The sequence below is a fragment of the Amia ocellicauda genome, chromosome 12 (assembly GCF_036373705.1).
Source record: "Amia ocellicauda isolate fAmiCal2 chromosome 12, fAmiCal2.hap1, whole genome shotgun sequence".
In the NCBI taxonomy this organism is placed as follows: domain Eukaryota; kingdom Metazoa; phylum Chordata; class Actinopteri; order Amiiformes; family Amiidae; genus Amia; species Amia ocellicauda.
Genome location: NC_089861.1, coordinates 7,826,724 through 7,854,154, shown reverse-complemented (window position 1 = coordinate 7,854,154; position 27,431 = coordinate 7,826,724). Strand labels below are relative to the sequence as shown.

Here is a 27,431-nt window from a genome sequence, read left to right as displayed (position 1 = left end):
AACCTTGATTTTGAAACCTTTTGAAGAAAATGTTTTCAGTTCTCTTCAAAGCCTTCTTTAAATGTTACATGCATACAGATGTTTGTAATAGTATGCACATGTACATATACAACTCAGTGTGTGTGTGTGTGTGTGTGTGTGTGTATGTGTATATATATATATATATATATATATATATATATACACACATACATACATACATACATACAGCTCTGGAAAAAATTGAGACATCCAGAGCTATATATATACACTCACCTAAAGGATTATTAGGAACACCTGTTCAATTTCTCATTAATGCAATTATCTAACCAACCAATCACATGGCAGTTGCTTCAATGCATTTAGGGGTGTGGTCCTGGTCAAGACAATCTCCTGAACTCCAAACTGAATGTCTGAATGGGAAAGAAAGGTGATTTAAGCAATTTTGAGCGTGGCATGGTTGTTGGTGCCAGACGGGCCGGTCTGAGTATTTCACAATGTGCTCAGTTACTGGGATTTTCACGCACAGCCATTTCTAGGGTTTACAAAGAATGGTGTGAAAAGGGAAAAACATCCAGTATGCGGCAGTCCTGTGGGCGAAAATGCCTTGTTGATGCTAGAGGTCAGAGCAGAATGGGCTGACTGATTCAAGCTGATAGAAGGGCAACTTTGACTGAAATAACCACTCGTTACAACCGAGGTATGCAGCAAAGCATTTGTGAAGCCACAACACGTACAACCTTGAGGCGGATGGGCTACAACAGCAGAAGACCCCACCGGGTACCACTCATCTCCACTACAAATAGGAAAAAGAGGCTACAATTTGCACAAGCTCACCAAAATTGGACAGTTGAAGACTGGAAAAATGTTGCCTGGTCTGATGAGTCTAGATTTCTGTTGAGACATTCAGATGGTAGAGTCCGAATTTGGCGTAAACAGAATGAGAACATGGATCCATCATGCCTTGTTACCACTGTGCAGGCTGGTGGTGGTGGTGTAATGGTGTGGGGGATGTTTTCTTGGCACACTTTAGGCCCCTTAGTGCCAATTGGGCATCGTTTAAATGCCACGGCCTACCTGAGCATTGTTTCTGACCATGTCCATCCCTTTATGACCACCATGTACCCATCCTCTGATGGCTACTTCCAGCAGGATAATGCACCATGTCACAAAGGTCGAATCATTTCAAATTGTACTGTTCACTGTACTAAACTGGCCCCCACAGTCACCAGATCTCAAACCAATAGAGCATCTTTGGGATGTGGTGGAACGGGAGCTTCGTGCCCTGGATGTGCATCCCACAAATCTCCATCAACTGCAAGATGCTATCCTATCAATATGGACCAACATTTCTAAAGAATGCTTTCAGCACCTTGTTGAATCAATGCCACGTAGAATTAAGGCAGTTCTGAAGGTGAAAGGGGGTCAAACACAGTATTAGTATGGTGTTCCTAATAATCCTTTAGGTGAGTGTATATAACAAGCCATTATACAAATTAAATGTTATGTCTTATTCAGTTGATTTGACTAAATGTTTTTGGTGTGATTTAGTATTCCAGCATTGCAAATGAAAATGGTTTTATAGCTTAGGGTGACATTATGAAGGGTGTATGAAACTTCTAGAAAAACAAGCCCTTCATTTTCAGTTGGTATAACTCGCAATACTATTTTTGCAAAGTTTTAAGTTGTGGCTTTCTATTCTTGTCATAACATATGTGCCATCTATGGCCTTGGCTTTCGGAAATCCTTTTTTTATGCTAATCAGATGCAGTGTGGTAGTAAAAGATTTCTTATGCGGTCTTAGCTGGTGTATTCATTCCACATTCCCTTCTTGCAAGGTTACAATTATACTGGGAGGACAAAAAATAAGCACTTTTAATTTAAAATGAAAATTGTAGTTATGCGTTATGTTTAGATTAGGATTTTATATATTTTTATTTAAAGATGGTACAGCATTTTCAGGGGGGTACACTGTTAAAAGTTAAGTCTTCATATATTTGTAAATGTTATGTTTATTGTTTAGAAGGACAGAAATTAATATAACGGTATTTGGCTTTAGTTTTTGTTGTTGGTGCAGTAGTTATTGCCTTTTATGTTTTGTTAGTCAGGCAATGGATGTACAGTTTATCTATGAAATATTTTTCCTTCTGTCTTGTATTTTTGTAACTCCACATACTCTTTTTTTATCAAATTGAATAAGGAGAGAAATCTGTCAAGAGTCCTTCTGATATCTTAAACATATTGTGCAGACTAATTTTCTGGAGTCTCAACTCATTTTGGTTGTACATTAAATTTTCTTTGCCAAACAGCAGTCAAATGTGTTAGATATTTAAGTTTCAAATGAAAAACTTTTTAGAAACTTTAGTTTCTTTTGAAGATGTTTTTGTTTTACATATAAAATTAATGGTGAAAAGTAGAAGGCCTAAACATAGCAAATCTAAATGCATAAAACAGTGGAACTGCTTGAAGGCATTTCTGTGCACTTTGAGTTCACACTTGAGGCTTGACTAGGGAATTACATTTTTATTCTTGTTTTGCTTTTCCAAGGCACCCTAGAGTTGTTTGTCTGAGGACTGCATTTTGTTTTTTGTCACAATGTTTCTGGCACATGGAACTAAATAGTAAAGAAGCCCTAACTAAGTAAAGAAACGACTGAAATACAGTTGTTTCTTAAGTGCAATTTTGTCATGGGTCAGTTTATAGCTATACATTCATTTAAAGTTGTTTTTCCTAATCCTGTATGATTTTACTCTTCAAGCTGCTGACATTCCACAGTGATAAAGTATAGAGGCCTAACTTTCTTTCTTAGCATTTGTTCAGCTTGGACCAGACCTGAAAGCAATACCTTACTCTTGCTCTTGAGTGCAGTTAACAAATTCTTGTGGTATTTAACATCTAATAATGAGGGTCTGTTGAGTGTGTAGAAAATCCCCTGAGAAGATCAAAGGCAGAGATTTTAAGGAGGATATTTGTAGCCTTTTCTCACAAGTAGCTTAAAAGGAACAATTAGGAATGGTGTGAAATTGTATCACAGTTGGGAAAACCTAAAGCTGTGTTCCTATAATATATAGACCTGATGCATATACCCTTTTTTGGTGTAGGAGGTGGTTTGTTTAACATGTTTATTCAGTTTATGAAAGTGAACTTTAGTTTTATAACCAGATCAAGTATGTAGATACTGTACTGCATAAATTAAAGCAAAATGAAAATCCAATATTTTTCTTTGGAAAAGTTTACATGAAAATGTTAGAATGTTTCTGTTTTTTTTTTTAATTTTGCATTATCCTCTTTCGGTTACAGGCCTGGTTACAACTACATCAAGAAAATTGGATCGGGAACAGCAAGCAGAACATATTCTTGAGGTAAACAACTTCCTGCCGCCGTTGTGTTGTAGACTTTATTTAAAGTTGGAAAAAGGCATTTAGAATCTGACTTAAGAGGTTTTGAAAATCTTCCTTTTCTTGTAATACAGATACTGTTAGAGCAGGATTTCTCAGTCCTGGTCTTCTGGCTACCACCCCGTATCATGTATAATTGAGTTACAATTGAACACTAATAGGAAACCATAGATTTGCTTTTAGGATATCATTTCATCTGAACTTTGACATTTCCATAGCAAGACACTGCTTGTTGGATACATTGTAATGTACCCTCAGATATTGCAAAATTAAAGCCCTCTCATTAATCCTTTCAGAGAAACCCTATCAAGCTGCTTTTAAAATGATTGTAGCTTTAATCTATACTAATGCACTGAAATGCTTGCATTCATCAGGTTATTTTAAATTATCTTCTGTCCATTTTACAACATAGATGAAGTTTCTAGGAACTTCTAGACCTAGTTTTTAAATCAAGTGTATGCTCGGGTTGGAATTACATTTCTGCTTACACTCATTATAAGCATTGTTAGTTCTGCATTGGCCCAAATGCTTACATCCCAGACATCTGGTCTTTAAGACTATCTAAATTGACTTGTGAAACCCTGCCCTTGGTATGGGGTTAAAGCTAATTTCTAACCCTCTTTTTAGTGGTTTTGAGCAAAGGATTCAATTAGAGTAATTAAGAGTTAAAGCAGAAAACACATGGAGTCCCAGCACCAGGTGTCTGAAACCTTGTTAGAGTCTAAGGCAAACTAATTTTAAATAGTTATTTAAAATTGAATTTATTTGAAGGGATTTTTGAATAATGCCATTAGTTTAGATTGTGATGAAGTACTTAGTGTTCCATTTTCTTTCTTTTTTCTCTGAATTATCCATGTGATTGTACAATTTCGGGCAGTATGCAAATATAATTCATAAAACATTTAAATAGAAGATATAATTCTGGGAACTTCTAAATTAAACCAACCTCTCATCAGACCAGCTGGACTGTCAATTGTCCATTGCAACCTTTGTGTTGAGGAAATATGTAAAGAGATTTTAAATGTTTTCTTTAGTTGATGTGTCTATCATTTAGGACAGCATTCAAAATGTTTTTTTTTTCTTCAGTTTTCTCAATTGTTCACACATCTTTCTTGAAACAATATATCAAGTTCTCAAAACTAGCATCACAATGCTCAAAAAGGTTTGTTGACTTTACAAATCCTGTGCAAAATTAAACATTGCCTTTAAAACCATGTCAACAACCCTCAGAATCAACTATTTACATTGTATATGTATAGTTATACAGTGTACAGTATATACAAAGGAAATGTCAGGGCATAAAGACCCCAACCCTACCCCCGCCTCTCCACCTACAAAAAATAAAACCTACTATGATCAAATGGAAAACACCTTGCCTCTCATTTCTGTTCAGCCACATGTGTTCATCTACAAGCTATGTTTTCTCTGGCCAATCCATGGGAATAAAGACCCTGGCATGGTGTATCCACCCCTGGTGTGCGTCACCCCCTGTATCCCCACAGGCCTCCTTCATTGCCTGTATTAGGGTCACTCGCTAGTGGGGATTGCAGTTGTAAACCTTCCAGCTGAAAAAACTATGCTGTTAAATTTAGAAAGGGACAATATGGTGGAAGGAAAATGACTGATAAACTTGGATGATTGTGGAACCAATTGTGGATGGGTGCAGCATGGTGGAAACTCGCACTGTCCTAAATATACTATATATGTAGCCTGCATACCTGACAGCTCGGGACAGTCCACACAAGACACGTTTCTCCACTTTCCCTGCATGAGCACGTACCGCACACTGCATTTTGACAGCCCTCACTTTTACTCCACGAATATACACTCACCTAAAGGATTATTAGGAACACCTGTTCAATTTCTCATTAATGCAATTATCTAACCAACCAATCACATGGCAGTTGCTTCAATGCATTTAGGGGTGTGGTCCTGGTCAAGACAATCTCCTGAACTCCAAACTGAATGTCTGAATGGGAAAGAAAGGTGATTTAAGCAATTTTGAGCGTGGCATGGTTGTTGGTGCCAGACGGGCCGGTCTGAGTATTTCACAATGTGCTCAGTTACTGGGATTTTCACGCACAGCCATTTCTAGGGTTTACAAAGAATGGTGTGAAAAGGGAAAAACATCCAGTATGCGGCAGTCCTGTGGGCGAAAATGCCTTGTTGATGCTAGAGGTCAGAGGAGAATGGGCCGACTGATTCAAGCTGATAGAAGAGCAACTTTGACTGAAATAACCACTCGTTACAACCGAGGTATGCAGCAAAGCATTTGTGAAGCCACAACACGTACAACCTTGAGGCGGATGGGCTACAACAGCAGAAGACCCCACCGGGTACCACTCATCTCCACTACAAATAGGAAAAAGAGGCTACAATTTGCACAAGCTCACCAAAATTGGACAGTTGAAGACTGGAAAAATGTTGCCTGGTCTGATGAGTCTCGATTTCTGTTGAGACATTCAGATGGTAGAGTCAGAATTTGGCGTAAACAGAATGAGAACATGGATCCATCATGCCTTGTTACCACTGTGCAGGCTGGTGGTGGTGGTGTAATGGTGTGGGGGATGTTTTCTTGGCACACTTTAGGCCCCTTAGTGCCAATTGGGCATCGTTTAAATGCCACGGCCTACCTGAGCATTGTTTCTGACCATGTCCATCCCTTTATGACCACCATGTACCCATCCTCTGATGGCTACTTCCAGCAGGATAATGCAGCATGTCACAAAGGTCGAATCATTTCAAATTGGTTTCTTGAACATGACAATGAGTTCACTGTACTAAACTGGCCCCCACAGTCACCAGATCTCAACCCAATAGAGCATCTTTGGGATGTGGTGGAACGGGAGCTTCGTGCCCTGGACGTGCATCCCACAAATCTCCATCAACTGCAAGATGCAATCCTATCAATATGGACCAACATTTCTAAAGAATGCTTTCAGCACCTTGTTGAATCAATGCCACATAGAATTAAGGCAGTTCTGAAGGCGAAAGGGGGTCAAACACAGTATTAGAATGGTGTTCCTAATAATCCTTTAGGTGAGTGTATAGCACCACAATAAATGCTCCTCCACTGATTATGTCCATTAATCATTATTTAGCTTGCGATGTGCCTGCGTTATTGCACTCTGTACTATGTGCAGTAGCAATAGCAATAGTGTTTATAACTTATTTATTTTTGTGTTTATGCAGTTAAAACGCTGTAGACATGTTTAGTACATATATTTAGGAAAAGTCACAAACGGGTATGCGCAGTGTATTTAGGAACATGGAGTAATTCAAAGTTGAATAAACAAATTGGTCAAATTGACCGGCTCAGCTCTTCTAGTGTTAATCTGTGTATGCATAATATTGCACCCACAACACCAACCAAAACAATGTAAAGAAATTCTGAACCATTAATTCAGCCAAACCGCAAACTCATGTATTCAAGCAATTTTGGATTTAGTTCTGTACATTTGATCATAATGTAGAGCTCCCATTACAATACACATTTGTGTTCTGCTGTGAAAGTAATTACCAGCATGCCCTGTGTCAGGCATCTCATTCAATGCTTTATTAAAGAAAATACATTATTGTTATTTTAGGTAACAAATGTAAACTTGTTTGGTCCATTACACATCTCAATAATTTGACATTTAACATTGCCAATTTCCACCTGCCATAGGGTTGTGTGGATGCTTCCCCCCCCCAGTATAGCAATGATGTTGCATTGCTAAAAACACAATTCAATTAACAATAACAATAATTTATTATTTAATATTACCTCCCAGATCTATTCCAGATATACCAGTGGTATCCATCTTGACTGAAGGGCATTTATGTTGTACAGACACAATTACATTTCTCAGATCAGACTGTTATATAGAAGATAGAAGAACAATAGACTCATGACCCAATCTCAATTATTTAATTGAAATTACTACTGTCAAAGAAGTTCATAGTCCTTATTTTTGGTGCTTCATGTTACTAGAGGTGTCTTAATTCATTAAATTACTATTTTGTATTTAACAATTAACACACATTTGTAATCAGTTTATTTAGATAAAGCAAAGCCAGTTTCCATGGATTTTTGCTGACAATCTCAGGAGTGTTATTTTTTTCTCACTACTCAATATCTACGTTTATGAAAAGTATGCACTTCACTATTGCCAATACTGTGTGTACCTGCATTTGGTTAGAATTACAATTTTCTTATACATACATGCACCACTGAACGAACTCCTGTAACCTGTTTGTCGCATTGAATTAGTTCTGTCCGAGTAGCCCTGGAACAGCTTTGGATTGTTCCAAAACAAAAACACAAAACTGTGTTAATCACAGCCTCTGCCAAATGGTGTATAACTATCTGACTAATTGTGTTTATTGAAGTACTGACCAGATGGCTTGAATAGCTACTTGATTTTGGTCTTGCTTTTTTCCAGCTGTTCTAAAAGCTTGCATTTATATTATAGCAGGTGCATATGCATATACACATATATGTATACATTTACATATACATACATATATTTATATTCAATTAATGTTTTTATTTTCATGTCCGTTAATTTCTTATTTATTCTTTGTTCTATATAAATGCCTTAATGTTTAGATGCAGCTGTTTCATGCACATTTAATTTTTTATCTCTTGAATTCCCAATGGTTTTGAGGAATTAATTTAAACTGACAAAGCAATTAAATCCCTATGCTGGTAGATGTTGAATAGGATGTCATTTTCTCCTTCATATGAAACAAGAAAAGCAAGGTGATAGTTTTATCTAGGTACGAGACAAAACAACTTGTGTAGTAGTATGCCTTTTGTAAAATCTTTAATATAATTTATGCATAATGTATGTAATATAATGTATGGTTTAATTAAAATGATTTCTGAGTACAACAGTAACTCAAGCAAAAAAGGTGCCTCTCTCTCTCTCTCACCCTTGACACTTAGGACTAAAGTTTCTTAATCGTTAGCCGTCACGAAAACAAGTCAGATTCATAGGTATATTATTTTTCAAGCTACTTTTTTCCCCACCCCACCGTCTTTCATGCTAACATTTTACATCATCTTCCATGACCAAACACTTGAACTGCATAAAACAGACCTACATTGTTTATATGTATCCTAATTTTGTTCTCTCTTTCACAGATTACCATCACCGATCACGGTGTTCCTCCGAAATCCACTATTGTGAGAGTGATTGTGAAAGTTCTGGATGAAAACGACAACAAGCCCCACTTCCTCGAGAAAATCTATAAAATTAAGCTCCCAGAGCGTGAGAAGCCTGATCGAGAGAGATTGGTCAAGAGGGAACCCATCTATAGAGTGATTGCTGCTGATAAAGATGACGGCCCCAATGCTGAAATATCATACAGCATCGAGGAGGGCGATGAGCAGGGCAAATTCTTTATCGAGCCTAAAACAGGCCTGGTATCCTCCAAGAAATTTTCTTCAGCTGGAGAATATGACATTCTTACGGTAAGTAAACTTGGAACATAACATATGTATTTCATACATTCATTCATAAGCTTTCAAAAAAGCATTAAGAACTTTTTGTTAATAGCCTAAAGTGCCAGTATCTGTGAGCAGGGGGCCTTCTAAAGCAGAAGAAAGTTGGTGTCAATGTGTTATCATGTCACGTTCTCCCTTTTCAATATATAAACATTACAACCATCTTCTACTGTTGTAGGTTAAAGCTGTGGACAATGGGCGGCCTCAGAAATCCGCTACGTGCCGGTTGCACATTGAATGGATACCAAAACCAAAGCCGTCCTTAAAGCCACTGGCTTTTGATGAGCCTTCATTTTTGTTCTCTGTGATGGAGAGCGACCCTGTTGCTCATATGGTTGGTGTCATAACATCAGAGCCCACTGATGCCCCACTCTGGTTTGACATCACTGGTAAGAATATTTTTTCCTGGAAGAACTTTTTCTTTAAGGCATGTGGACTTGACTTTTCATTTCCAAGCGAGATTTGAAACAGTATAGCTAAGCACATTATATTTTTTACAAGAAGTGTGTGTGTGATCAACTAATAATTCTGAAAACCTTTGGCAATTTAACCTCTGTTAATGACTTTCTTTGCATGCTGTTGTACATAACAATTTCTCTTGTGATGATCTTCTCCTGTTTACTTACCTTTTCTCTTCCTTATCCTAACCAGCTCACCTATGACTGACATATTTTCTTCTGTGTTTTCTGCTTTTCTACTTTCCATTTACTTTCTTTTGGAATGTGTTTGGATTTGCAAGGCGGGAAACAGGCTAAAGAAGTGTTTTACATCATTCAGATGGCTTGTGACCTGAACTGTACAGCAGAAGGTATCTGCTGAGATCTCATAATTTACTGTCATTGTATATTATGAGATCTGTGTAATGCTTGTGACACTTAATGTTCATCCATGGGGAATTGGTCATTACCCTGTGACAGACAAGAGACTAGATATTTAAGGCTAATTTCAGCACATGTGCATGTGCTACTTTTAATATGCATTAAATGTGCTTTTGTTTTTGGAAAGCATGTATATATGTGAACGGCAAAAGATGAATTGGCTTGTAAGCTAGTGTTGAACTTTGATGTTTAGTTGTACATAAAATGCTTGTCTTACGGTACACTGGTTATTTCTCCTTTGCATTTTATAATGTAGTACATCTAGGGCTCCCATACACTTATGTTTTGTGGCTGCATGCTAGAAAAATGGAAATTAATAGGCACTGAACTTTTGTCAATTATCATTATATAAACCAGGTGGCAACTATGACAGCCGGTTTGATGTGGGCAAGGGCAGTGGAACCATCATTGTCGCTAGACCCCTTGATGCAGAACAGAAATCAAATTACAGCCTGACAGTAGAGGCAACAGATGGAACCAGATCTATCAGCACCCAGGTAATTGAATTGCTAATGAAATGTTTATGGAAAGTAGACTTTGTAAGAGGTCTTTCATTTGATATTAATGCCATAAACTGGGCAAGCTAGTTTTAACAGAATCAAGAAGCTGATGGGTGAAAAAAGGTCTTGTTTTACCTTTAACAAATATATATGACCCCCCCCCCCCAACCAACCCCGCCCCCACCCCCACCCCCTTTAAAAAAAAAAATTAACAACACCTTTCTTTCAGAAGTGACTGGAATCTTTCTTTTGTCGGGCTGTTTTCATACATTATTTGCAACACAATTATGTGTGGATGCAGTTTGGAGAGAAGTCTTGATAAAACAGCCAGTTTTACCACATCTTTTTTTTTTTTTTTTTGTCTGCTATGGTTTAATTGAGCATCCCTTTCATTCAAGTAGTTTAAGGGTTCTTTAGCCATTTTCCAATGATACTTTAATGTTTAATGTATGAACTATCCTAGGAGATTTTGTTTGTACTTTTTAACATTCTGACACTCAGTTCTGGATAATTTATAACTATGGACTTGTTTGTAGATCAGTCTAGATTGTCACTAATATTGATGTCCCTCTATCTCACTCCAGTAATGTAATAAGGTCATATCTCCTCTCTCTGTAATTGTCGATGTACTTCATTATTCCATTTTGTGCATTATAATTTATAATTTACTTATTTGCATCCTGAATACCAAGTAAAAAGGCTGAAATTCAGTAACGAACACATCTTGTTCTGAAACCAAGTTTGAAGCACTGTAACAGAGAGAACTGCGTTTTCAAATGTGTAAATTAAAGGAAACTGATCTTTAGAATGTGGAAGTACTCAAATCTTTTATCTTGTATGTTATATGCTAGTGATTTAAATTTAAAGTTCCTAGGAAAAATAGGCATTAGATCATACAAATGTTCAAGGTAAAGGCTCCTTCACCATGCTATACTTTAACAATGAGACCATATGAACTTTTCATTTCAGCTATTACAATGTTCTCTGTTGAAAATGGCTTAATTTATTACTTGGAGCAGGTGTGCCTGGCTTTGTGCTACAGTTAGTAATAGGGAATTCATTTTGAACCTGTCACCACTTTTAAATAAAACTAAAATAGTCCTGAACTCGTATTGAACAGGTCAGCTATGTGAAAAATATTTGATGTAATGCTTTAAAAGGGTTTATCTTGCTTATGTTTCTTGTAGCCTTAATTTGGTTTGCTACAAACCATTATGTGCTTAATATCAACATTTTTGTTTCGCTTTTTTGAGAATGTTCTGTGTGGTAGTATTTCAAACACAATTAGAATTGCATTCGGTGCATTTTCAGTCCATCAGTGACATTTATTTTTAATTATTATTGCTTTATAATTCACAATAATCTTTGTATTTCTGTATTTCTATACAATTTTACATGAAGGCTGTCTCCTTACAGCATAGAGAGACTTAAAAACATCTTATTAATATTTTAAGTTATTACCACAAAATCTCTGAAAATAGATTGCCCTTTATGTTAATATAAGATACTTGATATAACCTTCACTGAGGGATGTGCTATATGGCTTTATTATAGGATGAGTAATCAAAATATATTTAATATGGTATAAATCTGTTACAGCAGTGTCAAGTTATATATGAAAGTTAAAGATAATTAGCCTCTCTTTTCCATATGTCCATATTATGATCTGATATTGCATTATGGAAACTCTTAGCTTATGGTACCAAATTTGTTTTGTCTTGGTTATATAGACCAAAGGACCCAAATAAATACTATTACCCAATTGTATAATTGGATATTGAGAAAAAAACAAAACAACAGTACTTGATAGTGAGTTTGCATCAGGCTAAAGGAAGGATTTGTTCTCAAAACAAAAGACCAACATTTGCCTATCAGAAATTGTAATTTACTTTTGGTTGATTATAAGTTTTTATTTGGTCAGGACCTTAGCATTCACTTGGCTCGATGAAGACTAGCAATGTTACAGTAAGGGACAAACAGATTTAAAAAAAAATAAATGAAAATGACAGCTGGATGTCACCCTGTTTTGTTTTTAAACATAATTATTGCTTTCACAAGGGTTTTTGTCTCGCACCTGTGCCTTGCAGAATCCCTTACAACAAAATAGTATCACACAGAACGGTTTGTATATTCAGAGTTTAATATCACATTTTATTTAAAAAATCTGTGGTGTGATTATGGTTGCCTGACACGTTAATGTTTTCTTTCCATTTTGCATTATTATACAATATAAATATCCTTTCCACAGTACATTCATTTTGATATTTGTTAAAAGTAACACCAAAAGGCTTGCATTTTACAAAGATAGCATTGTTGTATTATGTTGCATCTCCTCTTTCTGCCATTGAAAGGGAGAGAAAACCTGTCTCCTTGTTGACACCTACACAGACCCATTTGGCCAGGCTGCATACAATTATGTGTTGTCTTAGGTGAAGCTGAGATATACCTGGGCTCTAGGTGCAAACAAGTTCTGCTATACCTGAAAGGAGATAGTGGAAATGGAGAATGATGGAGGTAAACCCATGTTCACTCTAACCTATCCCTTCTCCTCATAGGGATACATCTAAGTAAAATATCTATTACCTGCAGCAATGCAAATATTAAAGTACTGGATCAGGTGTTTATTGAATCCAAGTGGGCTGGTAGAGGAAGGTATGCCAGACGTGTATGGCAAACTAAATGATCAAAATGAGTCAGGAAATTTTACAAAGGTCTGGTATAACCCTGTTCAATGGTCACATTTGTGCACGTGATTTGAGGAGCATTAAACGACAGAGCTGACTAAATGATATGGGCAAAGGTGTCTGACCTCTCTCTTGCCACATGTGTCAGATACACTGTGAAGGAAAAAAACTACAACACTTGAACTGTGGTGTGAGTAGGCAGCATAATTCATATGCTTGCCACTGACAGACCTCGCTCTGCTTGATGTGTTGCCTGGCACCGTGTTGCTGTCAGAATGGCCTACTCAGAGGAAGAAAGGGGAAATAATCGTCCCAGTTCTTCATCCGTGTTAACTTCAAGTTAAAAAAAAGAACAAATGAGAGGTTTTCACATGGCAAAAGGTCAGTTTGTTGTTTTTGTTTTTTGGAATGAGGAGAATGGAGAGATTTATTTTAGTATGACCAAATTATCAACCAAACTCAGGATTTGGCTGCTGATCTCTTTCTTTCTTTCAGAGTTATAACACTTTCTCAACTGCATTTAATTAGAAAATGACAGGAAGAAAATACGCCTTATTAAAAAAACAATGTGAAATATTACATAGGGCAAAAGCTTTAGGTTAGACTAAAATGGAGTAACAATCACAGCAGCTACAGTACATGAAGTTTAGAAGTGCAATATAATGCTCTTCAATAGCAACTACAATTTTGACCTTCCATTAGGTGAAGCAGATCTCTCGCTAAGCAAAACTCAGGCATGGATAGTAATGGAGGTGCATGCTCAATAGGTAATTTGGTAAGGTGGTCAGCAATTGTTCAGGAAGCTGTTTCTGGTTCTGCCACTGGGGGGTAAGAGAGGAGAATTGGTGCAAATGGAAAGTAGTTGAATGAAAAAGACCTTTACAAACAGTATGTCGCCATAACCACTTCTATTCATGTCTCTCCCCACTATTATCCTTAAAGTACTGCTCACAATTTCTTTAAACAGGGACTCTCTATTGTCTGTGAATTTTGAAACTAAACCTGAGCTGGTTTCATATTCTCTTACAATAACAACTGCCGTATTCAGCTCGAGTCCACTTTGTGACATCATGTGTCAAGGAGCACAGTACTTGTCCTGGATTAAAACACCCTGTTTAGCCTATAAAGGAGTCTTTTAGTTTTTTTCTGCAGAGCAAAGCAATTTGCATTCATAAATGTTCAATGGTTTTATTTAACATTTCCAATTGCGAGTCCCTGATGTTGAACCAATCTTCACCAGATGCCCCACTTAGTTGCTGCTTCCCGGGCTTTCCGATTTTTGGTGCTCAATACCATGTGAAAGCGTCCTGAGTGCACTGTAGCTCTAAATATGCCTGTTCCTTCCACCGAGCTTTGGACCTGTCCATCTCGATGCCTGTGGGTCATTGAGCCCAGCCTTTTTGATTTAACAGGGGCTAGTGATAAAAGATGTGGAGAACCCACTCAGTCAGTCAGCGGGTTGGAAAGCTGGAAGTTGCTGGTGGCTGTGTTCAGAAATGATTCCTCAGTGATGTAACTTCGAACAAGGAGGAACAAATTGGACAAGTAGTGTAGAAACATGCCCTCTGGTGTAATCCTGTATGAACTTTTTATTTATTTTCTTTCCCCCTCCTCATTGTTTTGTTCAGTCTTCCATGTGCTGGTTATAATGGTCACAGGTTTCACCCTTGAACATTGTGCTGCTGTCTAGCTAAGCAGTCACCAACTTTCACCAATATTAATGCAAATGTCTTGCCAAAGTCTCTGATATGGACCGTAGTTTGTATACAATTCAATTCTTAGATGTAAGCAGAAATTGTTAATGAAGAATTAACTTATGATGTATTCCCAAACCTAGCATATGCATGTATATGTCTTAACGTTTTACTATGAATTATGCATGCATGTGTGCATGCACTATATTGTGAAAGGTGTTGGGCAAGCCAGTGGAAGCTTGGAGAGATTTGTTGTGGAGATTAAATCAGATGCAATTTGTGTGCTCGGTAGGAAAGAATTAGCCTTGGAATTCCTGAGTTTTCTTTTAGAGAAACTCTTTCTGCCTTTTGCCTGTGAGGTTGCCACTTTGTGTCTTTTGGTTTAAATCCATACTGCATTATGTAGAATAGTGACCTTCCTGCAATGCACCTCAAAGTTCTCTTTCTTGTGCAGGATAATAATGGATACACAGTCATTGCACTTGATCTTTTCCTTTACAAATGATAACTCTCCACACAGTCTTTCAAAGAATCTGTTTGAGTAGAAATGGCAGGAAATGTATTATGATTTTATTTAATTTTGAAGTGGGTAATGGATTTATGCATTAGTCTTTTTTTTACAGAATGGTGTGTATGTGTATATATAATTTAGAAATTATACTTTTTATTATTATTAGGTTAATGAAAATAATTTTGGTTGTAGTTTTCTGGTTTAATGCTATAACACAATGTTCATAAAATATCTGCTTAACCTGAGATATTGTTTCTAAACTTACCTTTATTCAATGTGTTACATGTATCTCCCAGTGCTGCATGGACATTTTGCACCTCTAAAGATTTGACCATGAGACCTTGACTACAATTATCATTCACATGTTTTTGAAAAATATCCTATCACAGCAAAACAAAAATCCAATTTTAAATGTTTCTATTGATGTATGTATTTTTTATGGGATAGTGGTGTGGTTTTTGGTTTATTTAAAAATGCCATTCTAATCTGTAAATAAATAGATTTTTCTTCTTAAGCCTAAAGTAATGACTTTATTATTCTTGTCTTAAATGTAAATATTGTAAAATGTTTATTTCAGCCATAGAGAATACATTCAGTGATCTCTTTTAGGCAGTGCTTCAGATGTTAATCCTTGTTTATTTGTCTTATTTAAAAGGTGTTTATCAAAGTAATTGATACAAATAACCATCGACCAGAGTTCTCTCAACCAAAATATGAGATTAATATCCCAGAGGACACAGCACCAGACACCGAGATCCTGCAAATCAGTGCAACTGACAAGGATGAGAAAAATAAGTTAATCTACACACTTCAGAGCAGCACCGATCCCTTCAGCCTGAAGAAATTTCGTTTGGATCCAGGAACTGGCTCACTGTATACAGCTGAAAGACTGGACCATGAGACCATGCACAAACACATCCTGACTGTGATGGTACATTAATTATTGTATTTACTTATGTGTGGCTTTCATAGAGAAACCACAACTGCATGCTTAAATTAAGAACTGCAGACCTGACTGAAATAGATTTTTGGTAGTCCCAGTTTATTGATCTTTTTGTATTTTTACCCTCAAAAGCAATTGGAGCTCTCTTGATTTTTATTTTTATTCCTTCATGTGGACAGGAAACTGTCAAGGTTATTGATGTGTAACACTGACATATGTGGAGCAGATGGTCTCAAGAATTGTTTGTTGTTTTGTGTTAGATGTACTCAGATTAAGAACATTCAATAACGTGTGCCTCTCTTCTATAATCCTGTTTTACATTCAGGTTCGGGATCAAGATGTTCCTGTGAAACGCAACCTTGTAAGAGTCACCATCAATGTTGAGGATACCAACGACCATGCACCCTGGTTCACAAGCTCCTCTTACAGAGGTCTTGTGTACGAGTCTGCTGCTGTAGGATCTGCAGTGCTACAGGTCACAGCACTGGACAAAGATAAAGGGAATAATGCAGAAATTGTTTACAGCATAGAGTCAGGTATGCTTTACCGTTGACACCAGTGGTCTGAACTACTCTAGTTTTTGTCTGTGTAGGAGCTGAATTTTCCATGCTGTTCAGTAAATTCTAGAACTGCGTCAATATTACTCTGGGGAAGGGTCAGCCAAAGGGCTGCTTAGTTTAGCATTTGCATCCTACCGCCCTGTCAGTTATGAATGTGTGAAGTATTAGTTAGAAAATGCAGCGAGACACTGGAGTCCTTTTTTTACTTAGTTGTCTGTAGGAGTTCATGAAAATAGGATGTTATTTTCCCACCGTTGTTATCTGGATAAATAACAACATTAGGGGGTGGTTGCACATATTTTAGATATTTTAAATAACTAAAGCTAATTGAAATAGAGTAGCTTCAGAATTACTTTTATTTAAGGCTGCAGCTGACGAGAGGAATACAAAACAGCTGTATCAGAAGGTAGTTGATTACTTTCAGGACACAGAAGTGTAAAGTGCAGTTAATTACTTCAGTATTGAAGAAGTGATAAGTAACTAAATTCTGTGCAATTACACAATCAATGCAAACGTAAATCTGCAGCAATTGTCACTCAGAAATTACAATTATGCTAATGAAAGCTGTTAGTTTGGCTTTGTGCATAATCTCCTCGTGGTTTTAATTTAATTTGTAAGCATCAGGAAACAAAAATTACAGTGTTAATGTAGAGATGCGTGATTGTTCAGAACGAGAATCGATGCCTCTATTTATATGGTAATAAATCATTTTTTTATTTTTTTTTTCAGGAAATGTTGCAAATTCCTTTGCTATTGATCCAGTTCTTGGCACTATTACAGTTGCAAAAGAACTTGATCGCAGCAGAAAGAATCAGTTTGAACTCACAGTGAAAGCATCAGATAAAGGACTTTCTCCACTGAGTGTGTTGACAACCGTCCACATCGCTGTCACCATTTCAGATAATGCAGCACCCAAGTTTGCTAAGGCTGAATTCTCTGCAGAAGTTAGTGAAAGTGTAATCATTGGAAGTTTTGTTGGTTTAGTTTCAGCATCCAGTCAGTCCTCTGTTTTCTTTGAAATTAAGGATGGAAATATCAACAGCGCATTTGACATCAATCCAAACTCTGGCGTTGTCATAACTCAGAAGCTACTTGATTACGAAACTTTGCCCTCATACAAGCTGACCGTGCAAGGCACAAACATGGCTGCATTGTCCAGCAACACTACCCTCCTAATTCATCTCCGGGATGAGAATGACAATGCCCCAGTCTTCACGCAAGCAGAATTCATAGGGATGATAAGCGAGGCTGCTCCAGTGAACACTGTGGTTTTATCCAAGAAGAATTCTCCACTTGTAATTCGAGCCACAGATGCTGACAGGGAATCAAATGCCATGCTGGTTTATCAAATTGTTGAACCATCTGCCCACAACTATTTTGCTATTGATTCTAGTACAGGAGCTATTCGCACAATAACAAGTCTGGATTATGAGCAAAAAAGCATTTTCTACTTCACAGTGCAAGTCCATGACATGGGAGCTCCCCACTTATTTGCAGAGACTGCTGCCAATGTTACAGTGCAAGTTATTGATGTCAATGACTGCTCTCCAGTCTTTAGCAGGGAGGTCTATGAAACATCTGTTTTAGTACCAACATATAAAGGTGTAAAAGTAATTACAGTAAATGCTACAGACGCTGACTCTGGGCCAAATTCAAAAATAATTTTCTCCATTACAGATGGCAACATAGGAGAGAAGTTTAAGATCGACCCTAATTTAGGTGTTATTTCCATTCAAAATACAACCCATTTACGAAGCAGGTATGAGCTGACTGTAAGAGTTTCTGATGGAAGATTTCCTAGAACAGCATCAGTGAAAATAAATGTAAGAGAAAATAAGGAAAGTAGTCTAAAGTTCACTGAAAACACGTACACTGCTTCAGTTCAAGAGAACTCTTCAGAACCTAAAACTCTTGCAGTTATTACTGCTGTGGGCAATCATATAAATGAACCACTCTTTTACACCATTTTAAATCCAGACAGAAAGTTTAAAATTAGCCACACCTCAGGGGTCTTATCAACAACTGGAATACCTTTTGACCGTGAGGAGCAAGATGCTTATGATATAGTTGTGGAAGTGACAAAGGAGAAAAAGTCATCTGGAATTGCCCATGTCCTAGTGAAGGTGACTATAGAGGATAAAAATGACAACATACCAAAGTTTGTTAATTTACCATATTATGCTATAGTTCAAATGGATGCTGAAGTCGGAGATGTCATTAGACAAGTCACTGCAGTAGACGGGGACATTGGCAGGAATGGTGAGGTTCACTACCACTTAAATGAACATCACGAATACTTTCAGATAAGCCCCCTGGGTGAAATTACACTGAAAAAGTCCTTCGAACAGGAGACCTTGAATTCTGAATATGTCATTATTGTTGTGGCTCAAGATGGAGGAGATCCAGCCCTCTCTGCAACAGCTGAAGTACCAATTGTCATAGTGAACAAAGCCATGCCAGTGTTTGAAAAGCAATTTTACAGAATTGAAATTCCAGAGAATATTCAGCTACATACTCCAGTAGCACATGTGCAGGCCAATGGATCAGAAGGACCTCGCATTGTGTACAGCATCACTGAAGGAGACCCATTTAGACAGTTTTCTATAAACTTCAACACTGGAGTCATACATGTAATTGTCCCGCTAGATTTTGAGATGCACCCAGCCTATAAGTTAAACGTCAGAGCAACAGACTCACTAACTGGGGCCCGCTCTGATGTTTTTGTTGATATCATTTTGGAAGATGTCAATGATAACCCTCCATTATTTAAGGAAAAGTCTTATGAAGTCAGCCTTTCAGAAGCCTCTGTAATTGGCACATCAGTACTGCAGGTAGTGGCCATGGACTCCGATTCTGGCAACAACCAAATCATTTCATACCAGTTATTAGAAGATGGTGGCAAGAATTCAAATTACTTCAGCATAGACCGTGATAGTGGGGTAATTGTGACGAGTACAATGTTGGACCATGAAGAGAGGCAGCAGCATCATTTGCTAGTGAGGGCTGTGGATGGAGGGGTGCCGGCACTAACCGGTGATGTAAGCGTTATAGTTCACGTGACTGACCTGAATGATAACCCTCCACTTTTCACGCAGCTGCTTTATGAAGCGACAGTCAGTGAGCTTGCTCCTGGTGGACATTTCTTGACACATGTTCAGGCATCTGATGCTGACAGTTCAGATGCTGGAAAGCTAGAGTATTCCATCGTCTCTGGAAATGAGCATCAGAATTTTGAAATTGATCGCAAAAGCGGAGTTATTACAATCTCGCAACACCACCGGCTGAAAATGGATCCTTCTTATAGTCTCAACGTGTCAGTGTCAGATGGTGTCTTTAGAAGTTCAGCTCAAGTCAAGGTAGCAGTAATTGGAGCCAACTTCCACAATCCTTCCTTTGGTCAGCTAGATTATGTGGTAGAGCTTGCCGAGAACTCTCCTGTTGGACAATTGGTTGCTGAAACCAAAGTAAGCGATGAAGATTCTGGTACCTATGGCCAAGTGACATACTATATTGTAAATGACTTTGCAAAAGATAAGTTTTCTGTCAATGAAGAAGGACAAATTTTCACACTAGAGAGCCTTGATCGTGAGAACACAATAGAGAAAGTAATTGCAATCAATCTGATGGCCAAAGATGGAGGTGGAAAAGTAGGGTTTTGCACAATAAACGTAATCCTTACTGATATCAATGACAATGCCCCACAATTTAGGGCATCAGAATATAGAGTTAATGTTGCCTCAGATGTCCCAAAAGGGACAACGGTCGTTAAAATCGCAGCTTCAGATGCCGATGAAGGAAGCAATGCCGATATTGCTTATACTATTGAAGCAGACTCTGAAAATGTTGAAGAAAATTTTGAAGTTCACCCTTTCAGTGGTATAATTGTCACAAAAGAAAGCTTAATTGGACTTGAAAATGATCTCTATGCCTTCTATGTGAGGGCAAAGGATGCTGGAAGCCCCTCTAAAGAATCTGTTATCCCAGTTTATATTCGAATACTTGCCCCTGAAGCACCGGTACCTAAGTTTGTTGAGCCACACTACAGATTTGCCATCTTTGAAGATCTGTCTGTGGGGTCAGAGATTGATGTCATCCAAGCAGAGAGTGAACAGCCTGTATTTTACAGCCTGGTCAAAGGGAACACGGCCGAGAGTAACCGAGACGAGGCCTTTGTTATTGACAGAGACACTGGAAGATTAAAACTCAAGAAGAACCTTGATCATGAAACAACTAAATGGTACCAGCTTATGTTGCTAGCACAGAGTAATTATGAAGGTAATGAAGTAGTCTCTCCTGTAGATATTAACATCCAAATAAAAGACGTCAATGACAATAGCCCTGAGTTTGAATCAAACCCATACAAAGGATACATTGTGGAGAACTTGCCAGGGGGAACCCCAGTGATTCAAGTAAAAGCAACAGATTTGGACTCTGGTTCTAATGGCCAAGTTATGTACAGCCTACATCAGACACAAGAAACAGAGGAGATTCTGGAGCTGTTTGCCATTAACAGCGAGACTGGCTGGATTACAACACTGAAGGAGCTTGACCGTGAGAAGCAGAACACGTACACGATGACAGTGGTAGCTTCTGACCGTGGAGAGAAGGTGCAGCTGTTGGCCAGCACTCAGGTAGAGGTGACTGTTGCTGATGTGAATGACAACCCCCCACGCTTCACAGCCGAAATCTACAAAGGCACTGTGAGTGAAGATGACCCTCCCCCAAGTGGAGTCATTGCAATCCTGAGCACTACAGATGCCGACTCCGAAGAGATCAACAAAAAAATCAGCTACTACATCACAGGTAAACATTGTACACAAACTTCTTCAGCCTCACATTCAGAGATATCCGAAAGGTATATTAAAAGTCTGCATCAAACCAAGTTTCAAAAAAACAAAGGTATCAATGCTCGGTGTTCTGTTATACAGTGAGGGAAAAAAGTATTTGATCCCCTGCTGATTTTGTACGTTTGCCCACTGACAAAGAAATGATCAGTCTATAATTTTAATGGTAGGTGTATTTTAACAGTGAGAGACAGAATAACAACAAAAAAATCCAGAAAAATGCATTTCAAAAAAGTTATAAATTGATTTGCATGTTAATGAGGGAAACAAGTATTTGACCCCTTCGACTTAGTACTTGGTGGCAAAACCCTTGTTGGCAATCACAGAGGTCAGACGTTTCTTGTAGTTGGCCACCAGGTTTGCACACATCTCAGGAGGGATTTTGTCCCACTCCTCTTTGCAGATCCTCTCCAAGTCATTAAGGTTTCGAGGCTGACGTTTGGCAACTCGAACCTTCAGCTACCTCCACAGATTTTCTATGGGATTAAGGTCTGGAGACTGGCTAGGCCACTCCAGGACCTTAATGTGCTTCTTCTCGAGCCACTCCTTTGTTGCCTTGGCTGTGTGTTTTGGGTCATTGTCATGCTGGAATACCCATCCACGACCCATTTTCAATGCCCTGGCTGAGGGAAGGAGGTTCTCACCCAAGATTTGACGGTACATGGCCCATCGTCCCTTTGATGCGGTGCAGTTGTCCTGTCCCCTTAGCAGAAAAACACCCCCAAAGCATAATGTTTCCACCTCCATGTTTGACGGTGGGGATGGTGTTCTTGGGGTCATTCCTCCTCCTCCAAACACGGCGAGTTGAGTTGATGCCAAAGATTTTGGTCTCATCTGACCACAACACTTTCACCCAGTTCTCCTCTGAATCATTCAGATGTTCATTGTAAAACTTCAGACGGGCCTGTACATGTGCTTTCTTGAGCAGGGGGACCTTGCGGGCGCTGCAGGATTTCAGTCCTTCACGGCGTAGTGTGTTACCAATTGTTTTCTTGGTGACTATGGTCCCAGCTGCCTTGAGATCATTAACAAGATCCTCCCATGTAGTTCTGAGCTGAGTCCTCACCATTCTCATGATCATTGAAACTCCTCGAGGTGAGATCTTGCATGGAGCCCCAGACCGAAGGAGACTGACAGTTATTTTGTGTTTCTTCCATTTGCGAATAATCGCACCAACTGTTGTCACCTTCTCACCAAGCTGCTTGGCGATGGTCTTGTAGCCCATTCCAGCCTTGTGTAGGTCTACAATCTTGTCCCTGACATCCTTGGACAGCTCTTTGGTCTTGGCCATGGTGGAGAGTTTTGAATCTGATTGATTGATTGCTTCTGTGGACAGGTGTCTTTTTATACAGATTAGGAGCACTCCCTTTAAGAGAGTCATCCTAATCTCAGCTCGTTACCTGGGAGCCAGAAATCTTGCTGATTGATAGGGGATCAAATACTTATTTCCCTCATTTACATGCAAATCAATGTATAACTTTTTTGAAATGTGTTTTTCTGGATTTGTTTGTTGTTATTCTGTCTCTCACTGTTAAATTACACCTACCATTCAAATTATAGACTGATAATTTCTTTGTCAGTGGGCAAACGTACAAAATCAGCAGGGGATCAAATACTTTTTTCCCTCACTGTATATAGCGTCCAAAAAGGAATTTAGGTTAATCCTGTTGATCGGAGACTCACAGGCTGTGAATTTTGGTTCTAAAGATTCAGTTAAAAAAATACAAATTAAATCCTAATTCTCTCAACTACAGTATTAAATCAACTAGGGAAACATACACCCCCTGGCGCTAATTAACTTGTATGCATGTAATTGTGTCAAGTTTAATGCTGTATCTAGGGATATTATGAGAAATGTGTACTTCAATATTAGCTCTGATGTTTACTGATACACAGTATACAACACTAAATAATTAGGCAGCCTTATGTTTACAAATGAGATTTCCCTATCCAGTTTAGTTCCATAATCAAATCTTTTTTTTTTTTGTGGATTTTATAATTCTGTTTGCAGTTTTATCTTAAATCAACAACAATAATTATGATCAAGTGCTTTGAAATATTAAGCTGGTATTTCAGCCACATTTCTTGCAACCAGATAAAAATGGTTTTCGCTTGTTAAGTCAATGTTAAGTGTTTTCATTAGAAATGTACCAGTAGGTCTTACTTAGAAGTGTAGTAAAGTTGTATGGTTTTGGGTTTGATTCAGTTATGGTTGTTTTTAATAAATCAATCTTTTAATACAAAATGGTAACACAATTTGAAACACTTGGTGCAGTCAGTATATCTCTAATGTAAAATATATTTATTTTTTGAGGCATGTTTTATTATATTATTGGTATTAAGATTTATTTTCCTAAATGTAGCATCATGCAAGGAAACAAATAAGTTGGTTTTTAATCTAAATAAAAAAGTAATCTAAATATTAAAAATCTAACATCCATTATTAAACTGAAAATCTATTAATTCTAAAAACACTTCTCTGACAGAGCTCAGAACTATCATGGGTTAAATTAATATCAAAATACAAATAGTATAGACAGAAAAGAGCTCCCAGCTGTTTTCAGAAATTAAGCATATTTTAAGATTATACGTGTAAATTGTTCCTTAAATTGAAAGAAATTAACAAATAAAATATTACTTTTTATTATTGAATTTGATGCCTATTGGCCCTTTCACATTTCCTTATAGTAATCTCCTGTGATTGGAAGATAAGTTACAAACAGGTTAATAGCAACTTTAACATGTATAACTGTGGAAAAGGGTTTAATTAAAGTTGTACATTTGGCCATCATGAATGTGTTAGTCATTCTTAAGGTTTACATATCAATATGGAGTTGTTTCTTGAGATATGTCGTCTTCCCTTCATTTTTAATTAACTTTGAAAGTGTTTCAATTTCTGTCTTGTGTATTGCATGTGTCCATTATTAACTGGTATTGCCTTTGTTGTCACATACTTTATTGGGGCACATTTCACAATTGCAGAAATATCTGTCTGCCCTAGTTGAAGGAGAGATATTCTTAGGTGCGCTGCCAGATGTTTTCACTAATGACTTGCCTGTAATTAAACATAATAATAGATGTAAGGCTCCAGTTTGGTTTCTGAAGCAGAACATTTGGGTGACCTCACAGCTATAGACTTTAGTAATATAGTCTTGGACGCTTACAGTGTAGTTCAGTTTTTGGTAATTGTGAAGATGCACAATTCATGAATCCATTAATAATTAAAAGCATACAGAGTAAGTCATGCAGCTAGTAGAGCAGTAAACTATACTAAAAGGGAAAGTGAAATGATAAAGAGACAGAATATTTTTTTATATATATATATATATTTTATATATATATGGTGCTTCAGTTTCAAAGAGCACAATGTTGAATTTTCACAACAGGCCTATTGTGGAGCATGGATAGCTAACAGATGTATTTAAAGGCCATTCAGACTTTCTCTGCAAGAGGGCCTGTTATTTTGTTGCAAGCATCTCTAGTCCTACTTTTCAGCTAAATGGCTGTATTGTTCATTAGTTTGAATGACACTTTTCCATTGACTTTTCAGGCGGAGACCCTCTGGGACAATTTGCTATTGAACACATTCAGAATGAATGGAAGGTCTCTGTCAGAAAGCCCCTCGACAGAGAAGAGAGAGACAATTACCTCTTAAATATCACAGCTACTGATGGGACATTTGTGGCAAAGGCAGTGGTAGAGGTTAAGGTCCTCGATGCAAACGACAACAGCCCTGTTTGTGAAAAGGTACTTTTCCAAATGTCATGATATCTGTAGATGGCAAAGGGGCTCCATGGGTTATAGTTGTCAGGTATTTTCATTTAATTTTTTCTTCAAGGGTTTCAAACTCAGTTTTGGAAAATAAATATTTACACAACTTACACAATAAAAGACTTAGTAGTAAACCATTCTGTAGATTTATACTATTTGTAAGTAATTGTAAGTGCTATTGGTTTTAATATTGGCTATTGTATTTCCTGAATATTAACTTCTACCAATATCATTTTCGTAGATGTTATACACGGAAACCGTCTCAGAGGATGCATCCTCGGGAAAACTGATTTTACAGGTTTCTGCAACAGATGCTGATATCCGATCAAATGCGGAAATTTCTTATCTGCTCTTTGGGACAGGATCTGAGAAATTCACTATGGACATAGACACTGGTAAGATGTTTTTTGTAAACAATCACAATTAACACCTATTCATACCAAACACCAAAAATATCTACTGTCTGGAGACCAAGGTTTATAAAATGAAGGTTTTTCAAATTTTAAGTCTCTTTAAAGTAAATGTACTCCTAAACAAAGGGCCTATAAAATTCTGTGTTCACAGACTTTAAGAATATTTTAAGGCATTGTAATCTAGAACAAGATTTTAATGGTTTATTTAACTAAATTTCTAAAGTATATTGTATGGTTACTGAGAATTTAAAAGTTGGCCAACTTTGCTGGCCTAAATTCAAGAAGTACTGCCATGTTCAAATTGTTTTAATGTATTAGGAGATTTACCATAAAAAAAAACAAAAAAAAACAACAGGATTATTACAAGCAAAAATGTTGAACTTTTTCTCGACTCTCAACTAAAAGCTTAGGGATGCAATTCCCTCTCCTACACTCAAAATGGCTCTTAGCCGGCAGCCATTCTTCAGTTGTGTTTTTTTTTTTTTCTTTCTTGGAAGACCCATTACTTGGGTTGAGTGCATTTGTACTTCTTAGCCATTAAGATGAAAGAAAATTAAAGCTAACGAGTCCCCATTTACATAGTGCTTTGTGTGTGCCCTTTTTTGTGTGATCTCATTAGGTGATGGATTTGATTTGAAGTGAGTGTAAGACATGTAAAAATAAATTTAAATTCAGTGGATTTTCCTTCATACAATGGACTAATATATGGAAATCAAATAACTAATAATCAGTCTGATGCCTGAATGATAATTTGGTAATGTATAATAATACAAAAAAGTAATACATTAAACTGCTAAAACAAGATATCTTACCAGTGTAAGTATGGTAGTATTGAAAGCATCTTTATTTTCTTACAGGTGAACTCAAAACCCTGCTCCCTCTTGATCGTGAGAAAGAGGATGTTTATAACCTTGTTGTGAAAGCTGTAGATGGAGGAAACCGTTTCTGTCAGGCAGACATTGTCTTGACTGTGGAAGATGTGAATGACAATGCACCGCAGTTCACATCAGATCCATACACTGTGACTGTGTTTGAAAACACAGAGCTGCATACATTTGTCGCACGACTACAAGCAACTGACCTTGATATAGGTAAGAAAGGGAAGATGTTCTTCATGAAGGTGTACTTCACTGTCTTTCTACTTTGTTTCTGCTTTCTATTTCATTCTTTTTTTTTTCTTTTTTCTTTGTGTTATTGTGCAAGTGATTGTTGTATACAACAGTACTGAATGGGAGTTACATGTTGGTATATCAGAAATATATAGCCGGTCTTTTTCATAAAAGGTCTGTGCATCTTTGGACTCTGTATTTGGACATAATACAACAAATAATGGGTGATCTCTCAATTTCGGTATAGTCTTTATAATGTATATTCCTACCCTGAAAGTCAATTACAATTAATAGACTTTGCTGAGTTACCGCAGAAATTTCTCCCTTGCCCAGTGAAGTGTTAATGTGGCATTCTATTGCTTTGAATTTAGTCTTATCACTCTGCTAATAGGCCAGATATTTTACAGTGCAATTAATTTATCAGACAATTAGTCTTCATATTTTCCATTTCATATGAAAATGTAGTTTCCAGTATAAAACATTACAGCTACTTTGATTAGGTCTGAACAGTGATATTTGTATCAATGTTATTGATTAATGATTCCATCTTTGTGGGGAGGAAAAATAAATTGGATAATATAGTAATTGTATTCTGAGAATAATTTGCTCATAAGGAAAAAGCAACTGGGTTATTCAATCACACCAGTGATCTCATA

At 37.4% G+C, this 27,431-nt stretch overlaps 1 protein-coding gene across 7 annotated transcripts in view; it reads left to right on the top strand.

The window, feature by feature from the left end:
- fat1a (FAT atypical cadherin 1a) overlaps positions 1-27,431 on the top strand; it is a 77,103-nt gene that overhangs the window by 36,231 nt on the left and 13,441 nt on the right. For all 7 annotated transcript variants that reach the window (XM_066718238.1, XM_066718237.1, XM_066718236.1 and 4 more), the window contains exons 4-13: positions 3,280-3,341; positions 8,506-8,835; positions 9,047-9,257; positions 10,104-10,243; positions 15,791-16,066; positions 16,404-16,614; positions 17,368-21,441; positions 25,033-25,229; positions 25,495-25,648; positions 26,524-26,757. In XM_066718238.1, coding sequence (XP_066574335.1) covers positions 3,280-3,341; positions 8,506-8,835; positions 9,047-9,257; positions 10,104-10,243; positions 15,791-16,066; positions 16,404-16,614; positions 17,368-21,441; positions 25,033-25,229; positions 25,495-25,648; positions 26,524-26,757 — 5,889 coding nt within the window. The remainder of the gene's footprint in view (positions 1-3,279; positions 3,342-8,505; positions 8,836-9,046; positions 9,258-10,103; positions 10,244-15,790; positions 16,067-16,403; positions 16,615-17,367; positions 21,442-25,032; positions 25,230-25,494; positions 25,649-26,523; positions 26,758-27,431) is intronic.